We start from the raw sequence: 24,004 nt of genomic DNA, 5'->3' as shown, positions 1-24,004 counted from the left end.
ACCTTCCTGCAAGTATCACCTCTTCTAGGAGCATACACTAGGCTATATCAACGTTTTATATTATATGATGTTATCTGCTTTAAATAAAAAAAAAAACAAATTATTCACGGCACTCTGACAGAGAAAATGGAGGGAGAAAAATGCACCAAAATTAAGGGGATGAGAACATATACAGGACTTTAAAGGAAAGACAAAGCAAAATTTAACTTGATTTGAAACTAAGTCACGAATTATTTCTTCCCCTTGCCAAGTTGTTTGCTTACGTACAGATTTAGGCAGTTGTGTAGCTTACTGTGTAACTGTGGGATCAGCAATTCTACGCTCTAGGCTAAGCATCATCTTCTGATTAATAATAATAATAATAATAATAATAATAATAATAATAATAATAATAATAATAATATCCTAAGAGGTCGTGGAACGCTTAGCAAGTCCTGTTAGATATATTATTAAAGATAAATGATGAACAACTCACTTTGTTCAGTAAAGCAAACCTATTTCCAGCGTCTCATCTGTTAAGTAGATATCATGGGTTCCTCACAACGTCTGTTTAAAAAACATGATTAAATAAGAAAATATCAGGGCACAGAAAAATAACCGTATAAGTAGGAAGATGAAGAAACTTATTATTATTATTATTATTATTATTATTATTATTATTATTATTATTATTATTATTATTATTATTATTATTATTATAAATTCTCTATGTCAGGGTTAGCATAGTAGTCTGAAGAGATTCGAAACAGCTTTAACAATGCTGAATATCAGCACACTTACCACTTTGCAGGTTCACAGTTAACTTCAATCCTTTATGTGCGAAATATGTATGCACATACTAATATCCCACATTCTCTTACACGGAAAGAAAATTGCAGTACTGTAATAAGTAAAATAAAGCCAAGTCCCCAGGATTAATAGCCTATTACTTGACATAAGAAATCTCAGCTGATTGTATCTCATATCTTTTAATTTCACTGTTACACAATAACTGTTATTCGTGCAGCTCTATTTTATTTTCAGACTGACAGTTACTTTAATTCACGTTATCAATGGGATCTAAGTGTCCTCTCGATCTCTTTGTTCTCTTTTAATAATAATAGTAATAATGTATGTAATAAAAACCCACAATTATATATTAAATATATTACTATGTGAAATAAACAAAGACTTTCGAACTCTTGAACTGGTTCCTCATCAGTGCTAACGTTAGCACTGATGAGGAGCACCGTTCAAGTGTTAGAGAGTCGTTGTTTATTTTACATAGTAATATATTTACTATACAATTGTGAGTTTTTATTACACAGATTGTTTTTCACGAAATTATGAATCTCTTAGCAATAATAATAATAATGATAATAATAATAACTGACCAACAACGTTTTACCTTCACAGATGTTCGTATGCTGTAACCGAGATCGAAATATATCACGTAGATGTTGGCTTTAGCCAGCAAACGTCTTCGCACTGGCTGTCTTTTTCGTACTTATCACTGTTAACTAACTGCTCTGATAATTACGTCTGCAGTTGCTTATCGCTTTCAACAACCTGAGGCTGATACCAGGTATTCCTGAGTCCTCAATCAGATGTTGATTCAACACTCAGTCAAGCCTTGATGAGATACTCCCTACTCCGACGCGATGGGCGATGCTGATAAAGAGACATTGTGTTGCTCGGTAGCGGAACGTAAAGTTCATTTACTGAAAATAAGAGTTGTAAAACTCCAAAGAATATCCGAGTCGTAGAATCCGATTGTGTTGAATTTATAGTAGTTAAACTTAAATTGTTTTTATATCTTTTGTGAAAATAGGATACGCCAATTAGGAAAAATGACTTGGCACAATAATACAAAAATTATAGCAAGAGGGTAGATATGAGGGGTATCTGCTGGTATCTATTCAGGTAATGGCTGGAGTGTACAGGAAACAGCAAGTAAGGTAGTCTTCCATGGTCATCCATGATATCCTTGTTTGACAGAATTCTGAAAGCGAGGAAAGTGTGCTTAAACTTCACTTACCTTTGTTAAATGCTTAGACACCAGAGTTCTGATGACGCCACTGATAACTAATTTTTTCTTTTATGACTTTACTTATTATCGTCAGTTATCATAGATTGACTCTGTGAGTTGTGTATCTTAACCTTATAAATCTATGGCGTTTGATATTATAAGGATTTCGATATTTCACACCTCTAACAGTTGTCTTCCACTGTCTCATGTTGGTGCCTCATGACCAAAAATGACTGATAGACAGATACTAAATGAATCTTCTAATCCCCAGTCAGTCCATAGCACTCGCGAGCATTTAGTTGTCACCTCACAGGATGAAAGGAAAACTCGTCCACTTTCGACAACTTCCAGTGATGGAAGAAACTTCCTGATCGACGGCATTCGGAGATAACACCTTATCTTTGCAACTGATAATCGTTACCACAGTTTACTTGCCAGTGAGTTTGTGAAATATGACTGCGCACCCAATGCTCTCGCTTTTAATTTTTTCTTTAAGTTGCCGAATTTTTTTACTTTGTTGGTCATAAGCTTAATTGACACAATTTCTACGAAGTTATTATGCAAATAGATTTAAGCCTGCAAAATAAGACTTGTGAGATAACGCAAACTAAGATGCATTTAAATCTGAAGAAGGAAAGACTACAATGATAATTTTAATCCTGCTTATCTGAGTCATCTTATATACTTTGGCGCCATCTATATTTTACTGAGATTTTCACTTGAAAATATTTTCAGTTTTATTCCCTTTTAAAGGATTTGTCCGGATTTTGGGGTAAACGAGCATAGGAAATATTTGAAAAAAAAAAATTACTCAAAAACATTTTTCTTTGTATTCCTCACCCTCTCGTAAAGAGGATAAGGGATGGATTTTGGGAAGACTATAGTGTTTGATGATAAAAGGATCTCTTCAGGTTTGAAGTGATAACTTTACTTCTTATTTTGTTAGAGGAATCTGATTACCAAACCGAAACCAAAATTAAAAGAATGATAGCAGATACATGAGAGGAGAATACATGTTGATCAAGCAAGCCCATTAACAGAAAAAAAAAGCCGCGAAAAAAGAAGAGGCGTCTCTAATAGGCTAATGCTGATATCGGTGTATAGAACTAAGCATAAAAGTTTTACATGAATAATATGCTTTAGATTCAGCTATACGTTAGAAATATCGGAAATTAACCAAGAGAATCCCAAGTTGAGCGATAAGTCAAATGGCTTTTTCAAAAGCAATGATGACTAATCTTCTATGGTTAGCCATTAAGTCTCAACATTTCAGGCTACTGTATAAGATTGGGTTATGAGATATTGTAAATTGAAAATTATGATTTAAGCGAGTGAAAGGAGTGTCACCTTAGGGTTCCTTTTATTTCTTCAAGTTTACAGATTTTTTCTTCTAATCAGTGGTTTGTAAACTCGTCTTTACCTCTAATGCTAGAGACTGTCAATATCATTTCCATACTGAAAATGGAACATGTGTTCTGAAACCTCGTGCATAGAAAATATGAGTGCTCTCCAATTCGAGGGTTTTATTTTTCTTTGTCACATGTAGTCTGAACGTCAGCATACATGTAGTCCGGACGTCAACATACCTCTCTTTCATTTTAAGTTCGGTTAACTGATAGCTGTATCTGTGAGGCTACTTTCCATTTTTATTTATTTATGTATTCATTTCTATTGCATGAGGAAATCTGACTATTGTTTTTAGCTGATTTGATGGATTCACTCTACCTCTTTCTTTTTTGTTGGTTGTTTGTTCACTAAAGACTGAGCCAGTCTTAGGCCTGCACTGGCATTCGCACAATGCGACCCGTGAGCGATGATAAAGTGTTGAGTGGAATATGAATCCTGCTCCGGACCTTCTGACTCGGCCCGGCAAAACGAGATTATTCTTTTGCCCTTGTTCTCAGAGATTGTAGGCATTCTATTCTGTGTAAGCTTCCCATACAATATATAGGATTGCACTTCGTTCTGTAAGAATGCATATTGCTTGTTAGACTATTAATGAAGTTTGCTATCGAGCGTAAGGCTAACGGAAGAACGGGACACAAGAGAGAGAGAGAGAGTAAGTGTTGCAAGCATTTTAAATTAACACAAGTCGAGCGGTTGTAAATGGTGGAAACGTAAAGCTCCGAGGAGCAAATTCTGTTGATGAATACAGTGACTGAAGAGAGAATTAAGAACAGGTGAGAGAGAGAGAGCCAGGTAAGATGGGGAATTAGCCAAAACTATTAAGTAGGAAAAAGGTTAACTTAAACTACAGAAGTTAATGGTATACTGTACAGTGTGTGTGGATAGTTCAATTGGAAAAAGTCTACCAAGTATATAAAAGAACTTTAATACTGTGAAAGTATTCAGCAGTGTTGAGTGTAGTTTCAGCAAAATTCAGCTGTGCAAATTTCGATTCGCGCGCGAATGTTTCTTTATCAAGAAACACACAACTATTAAAATTTCTGAATTGAGTTAAAATTAAATATAAGTATACAGTATTTATTGTAAAATATATTAGACTAGCCTAACTTTAAAGTGGTGACGGTGTATTCAAAGTACAGTATTCAAGTGAGCCATCTTTTGGATGGCGAGAAACAATATTCTACAAAGAAGCTTGACGAAGTGACGTCTAAAATGTAAACAAACAGTGGGAGGATACAATTGATCAGCTGATCGCCCTCCGGTGTGGTAACTTAGAGTTCTGTCAGTGATGAGTTGTAATTCCAAATTTCGAGTTCAGTAGACCAAATTAAACCATTATATTAGAAAATGAGTGAATCTATTACAAAACCACGCTCTAGCAGTGCGAGGGAAGGTCAGGTAAGTGTTCTTTGGCTACCCTAAACAGGCAGAAAACCCGTAACCTGAACAGGCTATTGTCGGTGGAAACCACTCCTTTTTTGGTAAAACTGAAGATTACAGCCTCGCCCATCGGTGTGATAACTGCCAGTTTACGTTCAAAATGGACGCCTTGTTTAGTACAAGCAGCCGGTGATAGTCGTAAAAATAAAAAGACGGCAGGCCTAAGTACCATAAAATTAACGTACACAAAATCATAAATAAAAGGCAGTAAATATTCCGGTTGGCGATTGGCCGGAACCAGGCCGCAGTAGTAGTCTTCAGTTTTACCCCACAGACAAGTGCATTGCACCAAAAAGAATGCTCCTAGCCATAAAATAGGCCTAGGCCTAGCCTAGCGCTCTTGGTGTGGCGCCTGACTCTTCTGAGTTCTTGACAAAGCTTGTGGAACAGAGAAACTCTAAAACTATAGAACAGCCCTGCACAGACTATAGCCTTGGAAATTGATTTTTGCTGATAAAGGAGGTGGTGGTGTTTATTTTTGGTCAATTATTATTAGCCTTATATCTCCATCCAACATGATTGGGGACCCTTTGGGAATACAGGGTTATTGGGGTGGGGGGAAATTGCTGGGAGAAAGACCAGACTGTCATGTTGTTGTAATGGAATGTTTCTGTGCGTGTGCAAGTCATTAGGGAGCTTATGTTCAAGAAGGGATTGGCAGAGGAAACCTATTATAAAAGGAACTATACTAACCTAACGTACCCTAACCTAAACCTAGTAGGCAGTGTTACTTAGCTGGGGGCTCTGCTCCCCACACCCCCCTGTGAAGGAAACTCCACTTTTTTATCAAAAGTTCCCCAATAACACTGCGCATGCGTGATAGCATTCCAGGATGGCCAGCATACAATAACATATCAGTTCTGAGGTTAATTGTAGTAAAAAAAATAACAGTAAATTCTTGATAAGCAACCAGAATATTATAGAAATGCCCAGTTTCCAAGGTAATACCCCATGCAGAGCTGTTCTATACCTCTACCAGAGAAAGACCATGTTATGCATTGAGTCAAGATTAACAGTACAGTCAAGAGTGTGCTAAAAGTAATCTGCCAAATGCTGCACTCCTGTACAATGAGAGGTTTGCCCACCAAACTGCAAGCATCACTGATTGTGTTAGCCTATGTTTTGTTGCTGTCAGGAACTTTTGTAATTCTACAGAAAAGCTCTGCAAGAAGATATCTTTATTATTTAAATTTTTGTACTGTAAAATATAGAAAAGGGTGTATATAATACAGTACTGGTGATATAACTTGAGAAATTGACCATCGTTTGTATATATTTTTACATTCATCCAAATGGGCTGGTACTAAATATGGTGTCCCTTGAAGATTTTATGCTGAATAACTGAGCTTCCACAAAGCTAATCATTTTGTTATGTCATGTACATTTTATTATACTGTGCATTTAGGAATATACATTGTAATCAATTTAATTTTGAAATTAATCCATCTCTCTATTATGAAAGCTGTAAAGTCCTGTGCCAGCGTAATTACAACACAAAAATTTTTACTTAGGTTGTCTAGTGTTACCATCTGTTGACCCCTTGCTTTCAAGATAAATCAAGGTTCATGCATCTCTTATTAACAGTTTTGTCTGTCATTGCGACAAGAGGACCTGGTTGATTCACTTTTTGTAGTTGAACTAAAGATTGCTTGGATTGTGGCTTGATGTTAGTTGGCATTATTGACTATTTGGGATGTCTCCTGTAGATGATATTGATAAATCCTTTATAGTCTGCAATGTAAGTGTGTGTAACACCCAGCTTTACTTGTTGGCTTACAAAGGTCACGAACTTTACATTAGGTGCAGGAGATGACCGATGTAGTAAGTGTGTTAATTGGCCAGCTAATGTTATGAATAGTTACTTGAAATATAAGAAGAAGTGAGAAGCTGATAGGGACAGGAAACGTCAGCAGAAGGACTAGTCTAAGACTAAAGTGATAATTTGTAGGATTGAGTCTCTTTAGTATGCATGACTTTTCGGATAGTTGCTCTCCTCCTCTTTCTCCCTTGCTTAGCAATCCTCCTTCTTCAAGACATTCACCTTCTCAGGTTAAATCTCCCTACATTGTTCAGGATATGACAGTTGGAAAGTTGGAATCAGATGTAGCTAGTCTTGCAACTTTGGAAGGAAATCCAAGGAATTTACGACAGCAACTTTAGCTTATTGCCCTCCCAGTTTAATTGTGTTTTGGGTTTTTCCCTTACAGAAAAAGTTGAGCTAATGCCCTCCCTCCCAGTTTAAGTGTTTGTTCTGACATGGTGTACAAACTGTTGGTCCTTTACATTAGGAATTACTTTCAGCGAAGGTGGAAATGGCCGTTGAACATTCAAACAAGGTGGTTAGGCAGTTAACTACCATCCAGGAGGCGGGAGTACCACCTGCTTGGATGTAAACATTCCAGTTTGCTTTCGGGCATCGTGCTTTGCAGACGTGTTTCTCACTTTCTGCCCTGACCACTGTTGAGCTGTTTTTCCCGATGGGATCTTTCTTGTTTTCTTGCTTTTTCATCATTATGAATGTTGATAAACCACGTAAGCCCTCCTTCCCCCATCGTGCATGTCCTGGGGTGGGGAGAAGAGTGCAATAGCTTCTCTGCTCTCATGTAGACATGGACCCACACACCCCTTTGCTCCACCTGCAGAGGGCGTTAGTGTGTTCCCAACTCTCTTTGCTTGGAGTGTTGTTCTGGTCTGCAGGCAGTGGGCAAAGATTTGAGGGAGGAGACAGTACTGAAGGAAAGCCGCCAGGTGTTGTCTGAGGGTTATGCGCCCAATGACTTCCTTGTTGGCTAACCCCATGAGATGATTCTCCCCCCGGCAAGCTTCCCCCTTCTTTCACCTCTCCTTCGGGTGGACTCCCTCCCTTCTTCACTTTGCTTCGTTGGTGTGGAGGCCATGGGAGTGGACAATCGGGACTTCCTCTCTGGGTCCTCACCTTGCTCTGGGGTAACTTTTTCCCCCAGAGCATGTAGAGGCTTCCTCTTTTGACCTGACTTTACCTTTAGGTTTGGCGGTGGAGGCATCTCTCGGTGGCCAGGTCTCTGACCTTACATCTACCTGTCTGCACCTTGGTCTTCTTGGTGTTCCATCATTTGAGGGCCTGATCTCATATCTGTCAGGTGCCCCTATGATGACCCACGCAGCTACCACGTCAACTGTCACCATGACGTCGTTCACCAAGCTGCCTGTGACGGTGGCCTCGCACCTGGGCACCCAGGTATCAGCCGCTCTTGCTGCACTCCATGCCATGCCGCTGCCTCTTGGCGTCCTGGGTCCGTTATCTCTACCTGGCCCCTCCAGTATGGTCATGTCATCAGTGCCCTATATCTCCGTACCTGCTCCAGCTGTCCCTGACCCGTGCTCGTTTCCGACTCCAGTTCCGTCTCTTGGATTTACTGACTCTCGGCCTGGCCTGGCTCCTTCTCTTGCTCTACCCATGCACTAAATCCTGGCATCCCTGGCTCCCGCGCTGCTCCACCTGCCCCGATAGCTGCTGGCCTGATCACTGATGTCTCTACTGCAGGTGCGCCTGCTTCCTGGCTGTGCCTCGTCTTCTGCTGTTCCCTCCTGGATAGAGACTGCAGCGCAATCACTGAGATAATGAGAAGAAATCAAAGAAGAGGACTAGGAAGGTGTCATCGCCTTTGTCGTCCTCGTCTTCTGCTACCACTTCTTCTTCTTCTTCCAAGGCTCGTCAGCCGAAGAAGAAGAAACCTGTCTCTCCCCCCAAGAGGTCTAGTCCCGAGACTTCTAAGGGACTGCCTCCTTCCACAGGGAAGGGGCAGTGGGATCTCTTGTCGGCTCTTCCTGGCCCAGGGGCCAGGGAACCAATCTGTTGGCCCCGGGTCAGTCATGTCGGGAGCCAGGGGTGTCATGGGTAGATGCAATAATGATGAAATATATTGAAAAAGAAATATCTCTTTTCCAACACGTGACTGCTTCCTGTGTTTGCTCACTGGTCAGTTCCTGTTGTCAACGCCTAGTGGACAAGTAGCAATTCGATGAAAACCCTTTCTTGTGGAAACGACACCAAGTGGTATCTCATGCCATGCCTTTGTAACGTGGCTCAATATTAGATCCACATTGCATCAGAAAATTTGATCTGGAATCTTCTATGGCGTGACCGGAAGTGGGGAGATAAAAGGAACCAATCATTGTGCAGAAAATCAAAAAACTCCTTATATGGGAATAACGATTGTCGTCATTAGCTCCACCTATACAGGGGTATATAAGCTTCCAGAAGAGACTTCCCAAGACAGAGATATAGACAGACAGAGACAGAGAGGGCACTCAAAGGTCGGACAAAATAAGGTTCCGACGGGAGCATCCCCTTCAGATGCCTCTTACTTTTCTCCATAAAATCTTTGAGAAGAGGTTCAAGATGAGGTGAAGCAGCGAGCCTGCATACCAGTGACGAAGAAAAATAGTCAGCCCTTCCTGCTTGTGTGGAGTAGTCGCTAAGCCCTTCCTGCCTGTAACAACGCGAAGTAGTCAGCCCTTCCTGCCTATAGCGAGGATAAGTCTTCAGCCCTTCTTGGCCTCCATTTGCACAATCTCCGGATTCTTGGAGAAACAGCATTTGCTGCCTTATCTTAAAAACATTCCTTTTTGTGACATTTATGAACCCATGGTCATCGTACCAGCAACACCTCTGCTGAGTTCCCAGCTGCCCTTCTGTGATGTCTTCAAGCCCGAGGTCATCATACCAGCAACATCTCTGCTGAATTCCCAACTGCCTTTCTGTGATGTCAAGCCCGAGGTCATCGTGCCACCATTCAAGTATTAAGATTGTTCTACCTTGTAATCTGTTCCCCCTATCTATAATTGCTTAGATTTATTTTGTTTAGTGTTACGTTGAGTGAGAGCAAAGGGAAAAGAACATTTTGTTTTCTTTGAAAATAAGGTTGTGAATAAATGATTGTAGTGGTGTGAAGTTTCTTTTTATATTCGTTTCCCATATCTCAATTGCTGGTGTTGAAACATTGTTTTTTAGAGTTTGAAAGAACCTGGAACAATTCTTGGGACAACCTTGACATCTACTCCTTTCCTCCATTCTGTCTGATTCGCAGAGTGATCAACCAAGTGATGATCACTCCGAATCTCAGAATGATTCTGGTGGCACCCAAATGGCTGCAGGCCGATTGGTACCCTGACCTGCTAGCTCTCCTTTCCAAGGCACCGAGAGAGATCCCCCCCCCTGGCCCAACCTTCTGTGTCAACCCCATGTCGAGCAGTATCACCTGGTAGTGCAGTCCCTGTGTCTTCACAGCTGGAGGTTATCCACCATTTACTGCTAGCGAGAGGCTTTGCGTATCGTGCAGCAATGGAGATGGCCGGATACCTCAGACGATCCTCCGCAGCGGTATACCAGGGAAAGTGGTCGGTCTTTTGTGGTTGGTGTCGTTGCTGGGGTATCTCTCCGGTCAGAGCTACTGTTCAGCAGGCTGTGGACTTCCTCATCTTTCTTCACCGAGAGAAGCTTCTCTCTGTTTCAGCTGTAAAAGGCTATCGGGCCGCACTCAGCCTAGTCTTGCAGCTGAAAGGTATAGATATCTCCTTGTCCTTCAAGATATCCCTACTGATGAGAAGCTTCGAGAGGTCTTGCCCACCCGTGGATCTCAGGGCCCCTGCGTGGGATGTGACTCGTTCTAAGGAGCCTGACTTGTGTACCGTACGAGCCTTTACGAGAGTCATTAGACAGGGATCTGACCCTCAAGACCGTCTTCTTGTTTGCCCTGGCATCGGCGAAGAGAGTTGGTGAACTTCATGGACTTTCCTTTGATGTTAAACACTCGAGGGGATGGGGATCAGTTATGCTCGATTTCATCCCGGATTTTGTAGCGAAGACTCAGAATCCTTCGGTCCCTGACGCTTGGTTCGAGTCCTTCGTGATCCCCTCCCTAGAGGACTTTGTTGGTAATGATCCAGACAAGATGCTACTACTGTATGTCCTGTTAAAGAGTGATGTGGCACTACCTGAAGAGGACTCGCCACCTCCGGCCTAAGTGTCAACGACTCTTCATTAGTGCTGGATTGACCAAGAAAGAAGTGTCCAAGAACATGATCTCTTTCTGGCTTCACGGGACAATAAGGAGAGTGTATTCTGTGGCTGGAGAAGATGACACTGGTACGCTTCATCCAAGAGCTCACGAAGTCCGCAGCATTGGTCCGTCCCTCGCATTCCGGAAGAACCTGTTGGTACCACAGGTTTTGAAGGCAGGCGTGTGGTCCCAACAGACCACCTTCACTTCCTTCTACCTTCGGGATGTTGCCCACAAGTCCTTGGACACTTTCCTTGGGTCCTGTGGTGGCTGCTCAACAAGTTGTGATTGGGAGAATGAATGTGGAATGACTGGCCTCTCTTTCTTCTCCTCATCTTGGCTCTCTTCCTATGGGCAGGGAGCGGACGTGCCGTTACATGCTGGATCTGGTGGTCGATACAGGTAAGCACTCAACTAGAGCTTCCGTTCTATTTCCTTCTGGGATCATAGAAGCAACCCCACTCCTTCCTCTTGCAAGGGGAGGAGGGAGACCATGATAGTAAGACAAACCCAATGCTTGTATTTGCCTTAATGTCACTGACTTTAAAGTTCTTCCTAGCCTACTTTGCCTGAACTGACGTTCCCTCATTCAGACAAAGGGACCCAGAAGTCTGACAATTGTTCTCGCGTTTCTTACAACCCAAACATTTTGTCAGAGGCAGTTTTCCCTTCTTTGCTATATCGACCAGAAAGGGAACACAAGGTGTGGTGAACTCCAGTCAGTTCGTAGAGACTTACTCAGATTCCTCCCTCCAACCAGTGAGTCTTCCTAATGTAACGGACCAACGGTTTGTATATCATGTTGGAACAAATCACAGTTTTTTAAAGTAAATTGTATTTTTCCTATCTATACAAACCTGAGGTACTTTACATTACATTTGTGCCCACCTCATGCCACCCCTCAACCTGGGACGAAAGGCATATTAGAATGTTTACATCCGGGCAGGCGAGACTCCCGCGTACTGGAGGGTAGTTACTGCCTAACCACTTTTTTCAAGAGTTTTAACAGCTGTTTCCAGCTTCTATGTAAGTAATTTCCTAATGTAAAGGACCTCAGGTTTGTATAGTTAGGAAAAATACAATTTATTTTTAAAAGTTATGATATTTCTAAGCACTAATGATAATTGAATCTGTTCCAAATGGACCAACAGAAGGTAATGGCTTCCTTGATCTCCTGCCAGTCTGTTTGTCAACAATATGTTTGACTGCGCATGCGCTATAATCACTTCTCTTCTAGCAGGTTTGGTGAAGGAAATTACCTGGGTACAGCTTTGCTTTAAGATAAGGAAAAGAGCCCTCTCATTTATGAGTTCATTGCATTCTCCATCACGTGTTATAGTGTTTATCATTATGACACAATACTTGGCCAAGAGACCGACTAAAAGAGAATTCTTTGATATTAGTTTGGTCACCATGGAGCTCTGACAGACCCATGGAAGGTAACTCCTTGAGGATGAAACAAGCGACTACTCTGTCAAAAATAAAATTATATAATAAAAATTTTTGTTCCACTGGTAAGTTAAAATGTGGTTGTAAAGAACATGGTAATTTCTGAAATTTTTTCAGGTTGATATTCGTGAAGATGAGGATCAAGGACTGAAACTTTCTGAAATTATTGAACTCCTTGTTGCTGCTGGGTACTTCAGAGCCCGAATTAAAGGCTTATCTCCTTTTGATAAGGTTTGTCCTTAATGAATTTTATTTAGAATGTAGCTAAAACTATTTACAAATTTCATCCAAATTTCAAAATATTCCATTTCTATATTAGCTGATTATCTGTAGAATCGTTGTATAGTTCTGTAAAAGATAAGTACAGTATAGTACTTACCTGTATATGGTATTTACAGTTATCCAGTAACCTTTATATAAACAGTTTAGAGTTAATGCTCACTTTGGTGTATACTGTATATAACACTTCAACTACAGTTTGATTGTAGCAAGTTTTATTGTGTAGATGTGAGAAAAATTCACAGATGTTAATGGTTTAGTTACATATTTTGCATGGTGATACAGATTTTTTGACAAGATAATTATTTGTTGGATTAGAGTTCATTTCAGGGCTTGATCTTTTCCTAACTGATTTTTTATAATAAATTCATTTTTTGCAAGGTGTTAAGTAATGCTACTGTTATAGAAAAATTACTTCATTGCTATAAATGAGTCATTTGTTCTTACACGATATACAAACCCTCGGTCCTTTACATTAGGAATTACTGTCAGCGAAGCTGGGAACGGCTGTTAAAAACTTTCAAACAAGCTGGTTAGGCAGTTAACTACTGTCCGGTAAGCGGGAGTCCTGCCTGCCCAGATGTAAAGATTCCAATTTGCTTTCTGCCATCATGCTAGTAGACGTGTGTGCTCGCTCTCTGCCCTGATTGCCGTTACGCTGTTCTTCCCGGTGGGATCTTTCTTGTATTTTGGTTGTGTGTATGTTTGTGTGTGTTTGACATTGTTTTACCAATGCAAACCCACGAATCATCTAATCCTGTGTGGGAGGCCGTCCCCCCCAACATCTGTGCCCTGGGGCTGGCAGCAAGGGTTGTACCTGCTTTCGTTCTCATGATGTTGACCCTCAGGCCCTCTGTACCACTTGCAGGGGGCATGACTGTAAGTCTACTTCGACTTGTGCTGAGTGTTGCTTTTGGTTGCCTGTGCAGTGGGCAGAGTTTACTTGGGGGAAACAGTACAGGAGGAAGGCTGCCAAGGCATTGTCAGAAGGATATATGCCTCCGACTACGCCCTTGGTAGCTAACCTTTCTTTCTTGTTTCTCCCCCTTAGTAAACTTCTCCTTCTGGCTGTCTTTTCTTCAGGAGAGATCTCTCCTTCATCATCTTCACTCGCTTTGTCGGGTGAAGATCGTTGTGGGGGGGAGGGGCTGGTGATCAAGACGACCTCTTCTCAGGGGCCTCTGCTTGCCCCGAGGGAGAAACTTTTTCCTTAGAGCGAGAAGAGTCTCCCTCCACTCACCCAACTTTTGCTTCTTCAGGTACTGAGCAGCATGAGACAGCTGATTGCCAGGAGGTAGCCGAGCTCCAGGAAGCCTGGATCTCCTTGGGGCTCTCAGGCCCTCCTTCAGTGCAGGGTATCCTGGAGCACCTGAGGCGTCGCCTGGTGGTTACACAGGTTGCTACCACCTTGACTACAACCATGGTGATGATGACAGCTTTCGCCAACATCCCTGCCACGATAGCCACTCACTTTCCAACCCTGACAACTCCGGTGGTGGTGGATCGGATGGTGATGCATGCTCTGGCACCCCAGTATGCAGTGTCCCTGCACGCGGTTCTACCTGTGATCCAGACTGCTCCTGTTCTTGCTGTGCCTCCTGTGCTGATTGCTCCTGCTGCCCCAGAAGGACTGCGCTCTGGGAGGACTCTAGGGTCCTCTTCCTCAGGATATGGGCACCCCCAAGATATAGAGGACCTTTGCAGAGATCATCGTGCTGATTTGTCAGCACAATGATTTGGGGAAGGGGCTACAGCCTCTTCTGTGGATCATCCTTCGTGCCTCGAATCCTTTTGGGGTCCCAAGAAGGGACCCAAGGCTTTGGTGGGGCTGCTGTGGTCCACGCTTGCTGAGGGGGTACTTGACCAGGTGAATAACCTTGTCTCTGAGCAAGAGAATTCACTTTGGTCAAACTGCTCAGACAAGCACCTTCCCCCCCCCCCGCCTCGACAGAAGTGGTTCTACACGCCATCGGAGAGGTCTTTGCTGACTAAGCAGGTTGACCTGGACCTGGTTTATCTAGGCCCCGGTCTTTTGTTACAGCACCTTGCCACGGAAGGGGCAGCGAACCTCAAGGCCAACACTATGGCGGCTTTCCAGGCAGTCTCCTGGTTGGATCTGTGGTCTTTCACAGTTTCCAAGGTTGCCATCTCCTCGGATGCAGTCATCCCTGGAGAGGACTCCATGTTCAGGAGACTGCCAGTCTGGAGGTAGGGCTGTCTCTTACCTTGCCCACCAGACAGCAAACGTGTGGGCAAACCTGATGCTGAAGAGGAAGGACGCTGTCCTGAATCAGATCTCCAGGTCTATAGGTCCTGAGTTGACATTGATCTTAGGAACGAACCATTGCTGGGTTCTGCCTCTCTTTTCCCCAGAGAGTTGGTAGATTCTGTGGTGGACAAGAGACAGGCTGAAGACAATGACCACTTTGTTCACCAGGCAGTAGCAAAGACCTCCGGGTCTTCGTGTACCAGTGCGACCCAACCCTCGGGTCAGGCTAGCACTTCCTCGGCCCCTAAGAAGACCCAGGCTTCAAAGGGCACTCATGAGAACACGCAGCCTTCTCCTGACCTCTGCCAAGAAGGTGCGCAGTCACATCCCTATCAACCCTCTTTCCAGTCGGGCAAAGGTAAGAAGAAGGGAGGACGCTAGGGGCGGCGTTCTCCTTCAGTTGCTGCCATTGGTGGGGGGTTGCCTGTTGAGTCATTAGATGACACTGCAGCGGCATGGAGCCGAGACCTGGATAGTGGATGTCCTTCGGGAGGGATATCTGCTTCCCTTCGAGTCTCAGCCACCTCTCACCAACAACCCGATCCATCTCCTCACCTACGTTCCCAGCTCACCGAAGGATCTCACACTCAAGGAGGAGGTGCAAGTGATGCTGAAGAAGAGTGCTGTAGAAGTCGTGTTGGATCGGTCCCCAGGCTTTTTAAGCTGGATCTTTCTCATACAGAAAGCCTCGGAGGGTTGGAGACCGGTCATAGACCTCTCTCCCTTGAACTAATTTGTTTGCCAGACTCAGTTCACAATGGAAGCAGCATTCTCAGTGCTCGCCTCCATCAGGGAGAACAACATCTTGCTTACGGTGGACTTGAGGGATGCGTATTTCCAAATACCCATCCATCCGTCCTCTCACAAGTACCTTCGCTTTTTTATCCTCAGGGAAGTGGTATTCCAGTTTAGGGTACTCTGTTTTGGGCTCTCGACCGCTCCCCAGGTGTTCACTCGAGTGTTCACCCTTGCGTCAGCTTGGGCTCATTCACACTGGATACGTCTTTTGAGGTATCTCAACGACTGGCTCGTCCTGACGAGCTCTCACTCGCAGTTGCTACAGGACAGGGATCAGCTTCTCGAGTTCTGCTACAGCCTAGGGGTTGTAGTAAATCTCGAGGAGAAGTCCGCTCTCATCCCCAAGCAGAGGGTAAAGAACCTGGGCATGCTGATAGATACGGTAGCAGCCAGCTCGGCAATGGCAAGTCATCATCGGTCACCTGTCGTTGTTGGAGAAGCTGGTCCCTCATGGGCAGCTTCACCTTTGTTCTCTCCAGTGGAGAATGAAGGAGTACTGATCCCAGTCTTGAGACCCTGAATCCTTTCCCATTCCTCTTTTGGAGGAAGTGAGACAGGATTTACTGTAGACTGGTGGATGGATGATGGAAACCTCTTAATAGGAGTATCCCTGCATACCCCCCCTCCCGATATGCTTCTGTTCTCAGATGCATCGACTGAGGGATAGGGCACACACCTGGAGGAGTTGCTGACTTCGGGAGTGTGGAACCAAGATGACAAGCACCGTCACATCAACATCCTGGAACTCAAGGTGGCCCTCCTAGCCCTCCAGGAGTTTCAGGATCGAGTGACGGGACACTCTGTGGTGTTGATGAATGACAACACCACAATATTGGTATATGTCAGTAAGCAGGGGGGTCTTGTTTCCCTCCTGCTGCATCAGTTGACATTGCAGGTGCACGAGTGGTCAGTAGCTCACTTGGTAGAGCTGTCAGCCAGGTACATTCCAGGCAAGAGGAATGCAGTGGCAGACAAGCTCAGCCGCCAGAATCAGGTGATAGAGACAGAGTGGTCCCTTCACTCAGATGTCGCGGGGAGGCTGTTCGAGCTGTGAGGGCTTCCGGTCATCGATATATTTGCCACCCAGCACAACAGAAAACTTCACTCTTCTGTTCCATCGTGCCAGACCGATGGGCCGCTTGAGAGGATGTGTTCTAACACCCTTGAGACAACCTCGACGTGTATGCCTTCCCTCTGTTTTGTTTGATTGGCAAGGTATTCAGCAGGCTGTTGATCACCCCGAATCTCAGGATGATTCTGGTGGCTCCGCTGTTTGGGATCATTACCTGCTAGCTCTCCTTTCCAAGGTGACGTGAGAGATTCCTCCCTGGCCCAACCCTCTGTGTCAACCCTACGTGGAGCAGTACCATCAGGTAGTGCAGTCCCTGTGTCTTCACAGGTGGAGGCTATCCAGCATCTCTTGTGAGCGAGAGGCTTTTCTTGCCACACAGTAACAGAGATGGCTGGATATCTCAGGCAGTCCTCTGCAGCAGTACACCAGGGAAAATGGGCCGTCTTCTGTGGTTGGTGTTGTAGACTGGGTCTCTCTCTGGTCAGTGCCACTCAGCAGGTAGCATACTTCTTCATCATCCTTTGCCGAGAGAAGCTTTTCTCCGTTTCAGCTGTGAAAGGCTATAGGGCTGCACTTGGCCTGGTCTTGCACCTGAAAGGTGTAGACATCTTCTCCTCATTGGAGATTTCACTGTTGATGAGAAGCTTCACAAGGTCTTGCCCTCCCAGGGACCTCAGGTCCCCTGCGTGGGATGTGACTCGTTTTGAGGAGCCTGACTCATGCACCATACAAGCCTTTATGAGAGTCATCAGACAGGGATCCGACCCTCAAGATCGTCTCTCTGCTTGCCCTGGCTTTGGCGAAGAGAGTAGGTGAGCTTCACGGACTTTCCTTCGATGTTAAACCCTCAAGGGGATGGGAATCAGTTAGGCCCGACTTCGTCCCAGATTTCATTGCGAAAACTCAGAACCCGTTGGTCCCTGACGCCAGTTTCGAGTCCTTCACCATCCCCTCCCTAGAGGACTTTGTTGATAATGATCCAGACAAGATGCTATTTTGTCCTGTTAACTGCTGCAGTGCTATCTGAAGAAAACTCGACATCTCCGGCCTGAGTGTCAACGACTCTTTGTTAGTACTGGCTCATCCAAGAAAGAAGAATCCAAGAACATGATTTCTTTCTGGCTTTGTGAGACGATCAGGAGAGCGTATTCTGCAAGTGGCGAAGACAATACAGGTACCTTCCACGCAAGAGCCCACAAAGTCAGGGGCATTGGTCCAACCCTCGCATTCCGGAAGAATCTGTCAGTTCCTCAGTTACTGAAAGCTGGGGTGTGGTCTCGACAGACCACCTTCACGTCATTCTACCTTTGGGACATTGCCCACAAGTCCTTGGACACTTTTTCCTTGGGACCTGTGGTGGCTGCTCAACAAGTTGTGTAGCTTACCTGGCTCCTCTAAGAGGACAGGTAGCATCTCGCCTAAGGTATTGCATGAGTGACTGGCCTCTCCTCCTTCTTCCTCGTCATCCTTCTTTCTCTTCCTTCGGGCAGAGAGTGAGATTCAAGCCGACACATGCTGGAACTGGCGGCTGATGCAGGTGAGTCTACGCTTCGAGCATCCGTTTTATTTTTCTGTCATTAGATTTATAGAAGCAAACCCTTTCCATCTTCTAGCAAGGGGAGGAAGGAGACTCTGACAGTAAGACAAACCTAATACTTATATTTGCCTTACTGTCACCAACTTTTGGATTCATCCTAGCCTATTTTTGTATGAGGTTATGTTTCCCTCACTCATTCGAAAAGGCCCAGAAATCTGACAATTGATCATGCAGTTCCTATACTTCGATCAGTATGTCAGAGAAACGGTACTCTTCCTCACTCTGTCGACCAGGAAGAGAATCTCAGGTGTGGCAAACTCCAGTCAGTTCAGAGACTCACTCAGATTCCTCCCTCCAACAAGTGAGTCTTCCTAATGTAAAGGACTGAGGGTTTGTATATCATTTAGGAACAAACCATAAATTTTTTAAGTAATTTGTATTTTTGCTAACTATACAAACCTGAGGTCCTTTACATTACATTTCATGCCCACCTCATGCCACCCTTCAATCTGATACTTGGGCCAAAAAAGCAAATTGGAATGTTTACATCCGGGCGGGTGGGATGCCTGCTTACCAGAAGGTGGTTAACTGCCTAACCACCTTGTTTGAAAGTTTAATGGCCGTTTCCAGCTTCGCTGACAGTAAAGGACCTCAGGTTGTATAGTTAGGAAAAATACAAATTACTTTAAAAATTTGTGATTTTAAGGATGTGACAACAGCATTTTCACTCTTTGACCCCTTTTTCAGATTGTCGGAGGTATGACGTGGTGTATTGAGACTTGTAACTTTGATGTAGATGTTGATTTACTCTTCAATGAAAATCTTACAATTGGCCAAAAAATGTGAGTACTCTACTGTAATGCAGTTCATTGTTCTTTGAAATTTGAAGTTTTACTAAAAGTATGTGAAGATCTATCTTAACAATGCAGAAGTGTCAAACCTTTATTGTTTTACATTACTCAGTTGAAATAAGTATCGGGATGCCTGATATGACAAGAAATTTGCTCTCTCTCTCTCTCTCTCTCTCTCTCTCTCTCTCTCTCTCTCTCTCTCTCTCTCTCTCTCTCTCTCTCTCTCTCTCATTGTGATGCATACTGTATATAAAAAGATAAATTTATCCTCACTAGAAAAGGCATGTCCCAGGAGAAAGGAGAGTAATAATTTTTCAAGATAAATATTGTTATGGGAGCAGAAAAATATGAGTTATAAGTTAATGTTAATAAGAGGATCAATATTGTGTGCAGTAAATGGGATACTTCACAGTGTCATGATAGTTGACACAGCAGATGTATTTAGCTTTGATGAGTCAGCATTCAGCAGTTGGCTCTGGTTGCTCAAAGCTTATTTGAAATAATGGTGCGTACACTTGAAATATTAGTACTGTATTAATTTAATCTAGCAAATATTGGCTAGAATGGTGTGGTTTTAGCCAAAATAATTATCAATAGACATTGCATACAAAAGTGAGATTACAGAAATTTAAGTCTAGTTTAATCTGCATTGCCGTATGGACAGGAATTATGGTATGTCAGTGAAATTTTATCCAAAAGATTTTATCAGTTTGAGAATACAGCTTCAAGAAGAATAGCAGGAGTCAGATGACAGGATAGAGTTAGAAGTAATGCTATAAGGGAAATTATGGAAGTTTTGTATATATACTGTAGATGAAATAATGATTAGAGGGAGACAGAGATGTCTTGGACATGTCCTTCACACAACCACCAGGAGAAGTGTGTGATAATCTCAACTGCTCTGGTGGGACTTAGAAGCATTAGAAGACCCACACCTACTGTGATGAGAACTGTGAGAAAGGAGGCTGGAGATGAGTGTAGATTTGTGGAAGAGAAGTCACAGGAAAGACATGAATTATTGACTGTTTGAAACTGGAACAAGAATGTGACTTTTACTGGATGTTGTTCAAGAGAAAGTGAAGGTGTGGTTGAGTAGCATAGATGTGTAGGGGAAGGTAGTGTGTGTGTGGTTGTTTTATTACCTCCATGACCATAGACCCTCATCAGTTCTGTTGATTTTGCAAAGGGCAGGTTCACGGCAATGATTTGTACTATAAGGAGTGTGTTGGCTGGTCTCCTGTTCAGTGGAAGTGGTATAGGAGGATGTGAATGAAGGCTATATAGCATCACCCCTTCTTTGTTTTAAATGGTGACCACTGTCTCCTGGAGAGAATGTGTCTAGAAGAAGTGAACTCTTATTCTCTTTAAGGATAGCCTGTGCTGTATAGGCTCACTTTAGGAGGAGGTAGACTAGTAACTGCTGGAAGGCGTGGAGGGGGATTTTGGAGGATGAGGCACTTCAGTTCATCATTGCAGTTCTTGTCAAAGTTTTGAGTAACTTCTCAGCCATTTGCTTGACTGACTTTTCAGGGGACAAGTCTTGATTGAGGAGTTCTAATACCCTCAGGTTTAAGGAAGACAGAAAAGGCTAGTAGTACTGTACATGGTAATGGAATCATCTAGATATGGAGTAGTAAGTATAGCCAAAGGAATGAACCACTCTTCTGATCTTGATAACACCAGGCAAAGACTTCGATTTACCAGCCAAATGAATGAGAATGAATTTGCAGTACCCTCACTGCCAAAGCAAAGTTGGGATCATCATGCACAGATGTTTATAGTTGTCAGACAAGCAATGCAAATGAGGGGGACATTTATACTGGTGAGGCAATGGCATGCGACATGAATTACTGTTTTCAGCTATTCTGCTATTTTCATGTACAGAATTGGTATATGGGGATGTTACAGACTGGGATTTTGGCTCCTTGTGACCGAAGGGTTAGGTGTGAACACTTGAATTTTTTATACAGATCCATTACTGTACTAATAATGGAAGTTCCTGCCACCCAGCCCCACTAATTTTTCACTGCGCATTCATTGAATGACACAAAGAATAATTCTGTTTTGCTGCTGGAGATCTTGGGGAATGGCCTATCCATTTTAGTTCTCAGACTAAACTGTAAATAGTACAGTACAGTAGTAGGAAAACCCTTCTTTATTATCTCATACAATGTAAGTGGAATGAATCAGTGATGTGAGAAACAAAGTCATACATTACTGCCTTGGAGATCTTGCACTAAGCAGAGAAGAATGGATGGTTGCTTCTTATTCATTTTCATCTGAAAAACAATTATTTGAGAGTGATGAGGCTTACTCAGTGAAAGGACAAGTTTCCTGTGGGAGAAACACTGCTTTAGAAAGGGACAGTCATTGGAAGGTCCATGATGATAGGCTTAGAAGACTTCTCTGTTGCTTACCAATAGGTCTCACACTGTACACCTGTGCTGGACACTTTTTAGTTATGAACAATGATCCACTGTTTGGATAACTGGAAGCAAACATATAATTTTATCATCTGTTAGAGGATTCCATGGTCATCCCTATCTTGCCTGAGTCTTTGGCATAACTGCTGTGCAGAAGATACTGCTGCAATCAAAAGCCTCTGACCCTTAGTGATTGGTAACTTCTGACAGTATGTGTAAGTGAACAGATTCCTGTACAATTGCAAAATTTTCTCACTAATGCAGTAATAATGTGATTTTGTGAGAAGACATGACAAAGGAAGCATGCTTACCACTGGGGAAGATTACTTACCAAAGGGAAGATTCAAAGCTTCTTTCATACTTTTAAGAATTATTTTGAGCTAACTGCACCATTTTGAAGGTACAGTATAGCATAAGTTGAGTAAGAGGTTCATAAGGTTTATTTATGAAACATAAGGTTTACTTATGAAACGTGAAAATATTTCAGAATATATTTTTGGTAAGTAAGCATAATATTGGATTTTAATATAGTTTTAGATAATTCTGTTTATATTTCATTTTCATATGAAGAGCTCTGACTGAAAGGATTGTAAAAGTGTTGAAGCCTATGAAATGCCCTCATGCCTTAGAACCACATCAGATTCAGGGTATGGATGCCATACACATCTTCCCAGTCATTCAGGTATTGTGATAAGACTTACTTTTTCTATAGAATACATTAAGGAGTGATAAAATATTAATGATTTTGTATTTTCTTATTTATGTATAATCTAACTTTCAAGTCATTTGTGATTTAAACTTCATAACATATCTGATACCTATGATAAGATTTTTATTTTGCCTCCTATTTAAAATTCATTGTAGGATGTATAAAGGAAAGTTTCAGCCATACTGTGCTCTTGGAAGCCTGGAAGTCTAACCTCCCCCCCCCAACTCTCATGAGCAGAAAATATTTGGCAAAAGGAGGTTCAAGAACCACACACACTCATGCCCTGGAGGATATAATGCTATAGACCTTTAAGGAAGTTCTTGGAACTTTGCTGATCTGAAAGGTTGTTGTCTAGGACTTGAAAGAGCAGCAGTTGGAAGAGGAGGGTCTGTAGATATGAGAAATAAAATGTAGATTGGTTGAACAGGCTGACGAGACATACGATGTCTTGGCAGAAAGGCTTGGATGGTGTGTGCAAACAGAAAATGTTCCCTCTATTGGCATATCTCAGAGCACCAGGAACCCTTGCTTGTTCCCAGATCTGCCCTGGATGACTGAAAGTCTTGGAGTTTGGGAAGAGGTATGCAAGGGTTAATCCAAGAGTCAATCATGAGAGCCTTCATCCAGTGTAAATGTCCTGATATTTGCAAAGGCTGGATTTACAAACACAGCTGTCTGGCTATTAGCTTAGGTTCCTCTGCCAAAACCTCTGGAGTTATAGTTAAATGATGAGGCCTGGCATGGAGTAGAACTCTCTCTGCAAAGGAAATAAGTAAGCTTCCTAGACAAAACCCAGATACCTGGTATGGAACTGGATGATCAAGCAGCTAGGTATAATCTTCATGTAGGGATCCAGGAATATAGTAGTTCCCCTAATGTTAACAGGTGACAGGAATCCAGAAGACAAAGTAATAGGGCAGAACTGCACTTCCATAATCCTGGAAGTCTTGCCTTTGTTGAAGAATTGGTAGGAGTCTTAATCATGTCGCAGGGAACTACAACCACTGTGGATGAGGGACCCAGTCCAGGATTCTCCAAGTCATCCTTGTAGAATTGGGGCAACAAAATTATTCACATGACAATCTTAAACACTGGAAGGTTTGAGAGACGAATGATTGTACAAAGTTCCAGAAAACACAAAGTCTTAATGCTGATCCTTAAACCATGGCTGGTATCCTTACAGGAAATGGCACTGTTGACCTTAAAAGAATCTACAGATGCTGTGGTTTGATGGGAACCAGGAAGTGTTGCTCCAACATTTATACAGGCTTAAGAATGTTAGGACAAAACAAGTGAAAACACTCTATGATAGCTCTTATTCTGAAAGAAAACAAGCATGGAAGAATAAGGCAGAGAAAAAACTAGCTATGTTAAAGTCTTCTGTGACAATAAGAAAGAAATGGTAGAACAGCTTTAAAAGAGGAGACCCAGGAGATGAAAAACAAAGCTAAACCCCTCTTTGCTGACAGTCCCATGATAATTAGTCTAGCAAGGCAGGAAGACCATCTGCAAAAGTGTTGACAAGACCAGAACTTGAACAAAAGGAACATATCCTGAGACTCAATATAACTTAGTGAGCTCTAGAGACAACTTCTGAAGAGGCAAGAAACAAAATGATTTATGAAGAGTTCCAGAAAGGAATTTCATTTTGAAGGGCTCATGGGTCTGTAGCTCATTCAAATACAGAATATTTAAAGAGCTGTCCAAGAAGCTCTATAAAG

General features: G+C 42.8%; 2 protein-coding genes across 8 annotated transcripts in view; one reads left to right on the top strand and one right to left on the bottom strand.

Moving 5' to 3' along the window:
* LOC136826138 (tripartite motif-containing protein 2-like) overlaps nt 1-2,377 on the bottom strand; it is a 121,854-nt gene extending 119,477 nt beyond the window's left edge. The window contains exon 1 of one of the 5 annotated variants that reach the window (XM_067083169.1): nt 2,018-2,377. The gene's annotated coding sequence lies outside the window, so the exon portion shown is untranslated. Of the gene's footprint in view, nt 1-1,387; nt 1,618-2,017 lie in introns of those variants that run through there. The other 4 variants (XM_067083220.1, XM_067083211.1, XM_067083179.1 and 1 more) reach the window with 4 other exon arrangements.
* LOC136826182 (coiled-coil domain-containing protein 93-like) overlaps nt 1-24,004 on the top strand; it is a 131,527-nt gene that overhangs the window by 48,500 nt on the left and 59,023 nt on the right. For 2 of the 3 annotated variants that reach the window (XM_067083249.1, XM_067083257.1), the window contains 3 exons: nt 12,463-12,576; nt 19,048-19,142; nt 22,145-22,256. In XM_067083249.1, the coding sequence (XP_066939350.1) occupies nt 19,060-19,142; nt 22,145-22,256 (195 nt within the window). In that variant the 5' untranslated portion in view covers nt 12,463-12,576; nt 19,048-19,059. Of the gene's footprint in view, nt 1-4,605; nt 4,814-12,462; nt 12,577-19,047; nt 19,143-22,144; nt 22,257-24,004 lie in introns of those variants that run through there. The other variant, XM_067083240.1, reaches the window with a different exon arrangement.

The sequence above is a fragment of the Macrobrachium rosenbergii genome, chromosome 3 (genome assembly GCF_040412425.1).
Source record: "Macrobrachium rosenbergii isolate ZJJX-2024 chromosome 3, ASM4041242v1, whole genome shotgun sequence".
Classification (NCBI taxonomy): domain Eukaryota; kingdom Metazoa; phylum Arthropoda; class Malacostraca; order Decapoda; family Palaemonidae; genus Macrobrachium; species Macrobrachium rosenbergii.
The sequence above is the reverse complement of the archived record's forward strand: the minus strand, read 5'-3'. Positions and strand labels throughout refer to the sequence as shown.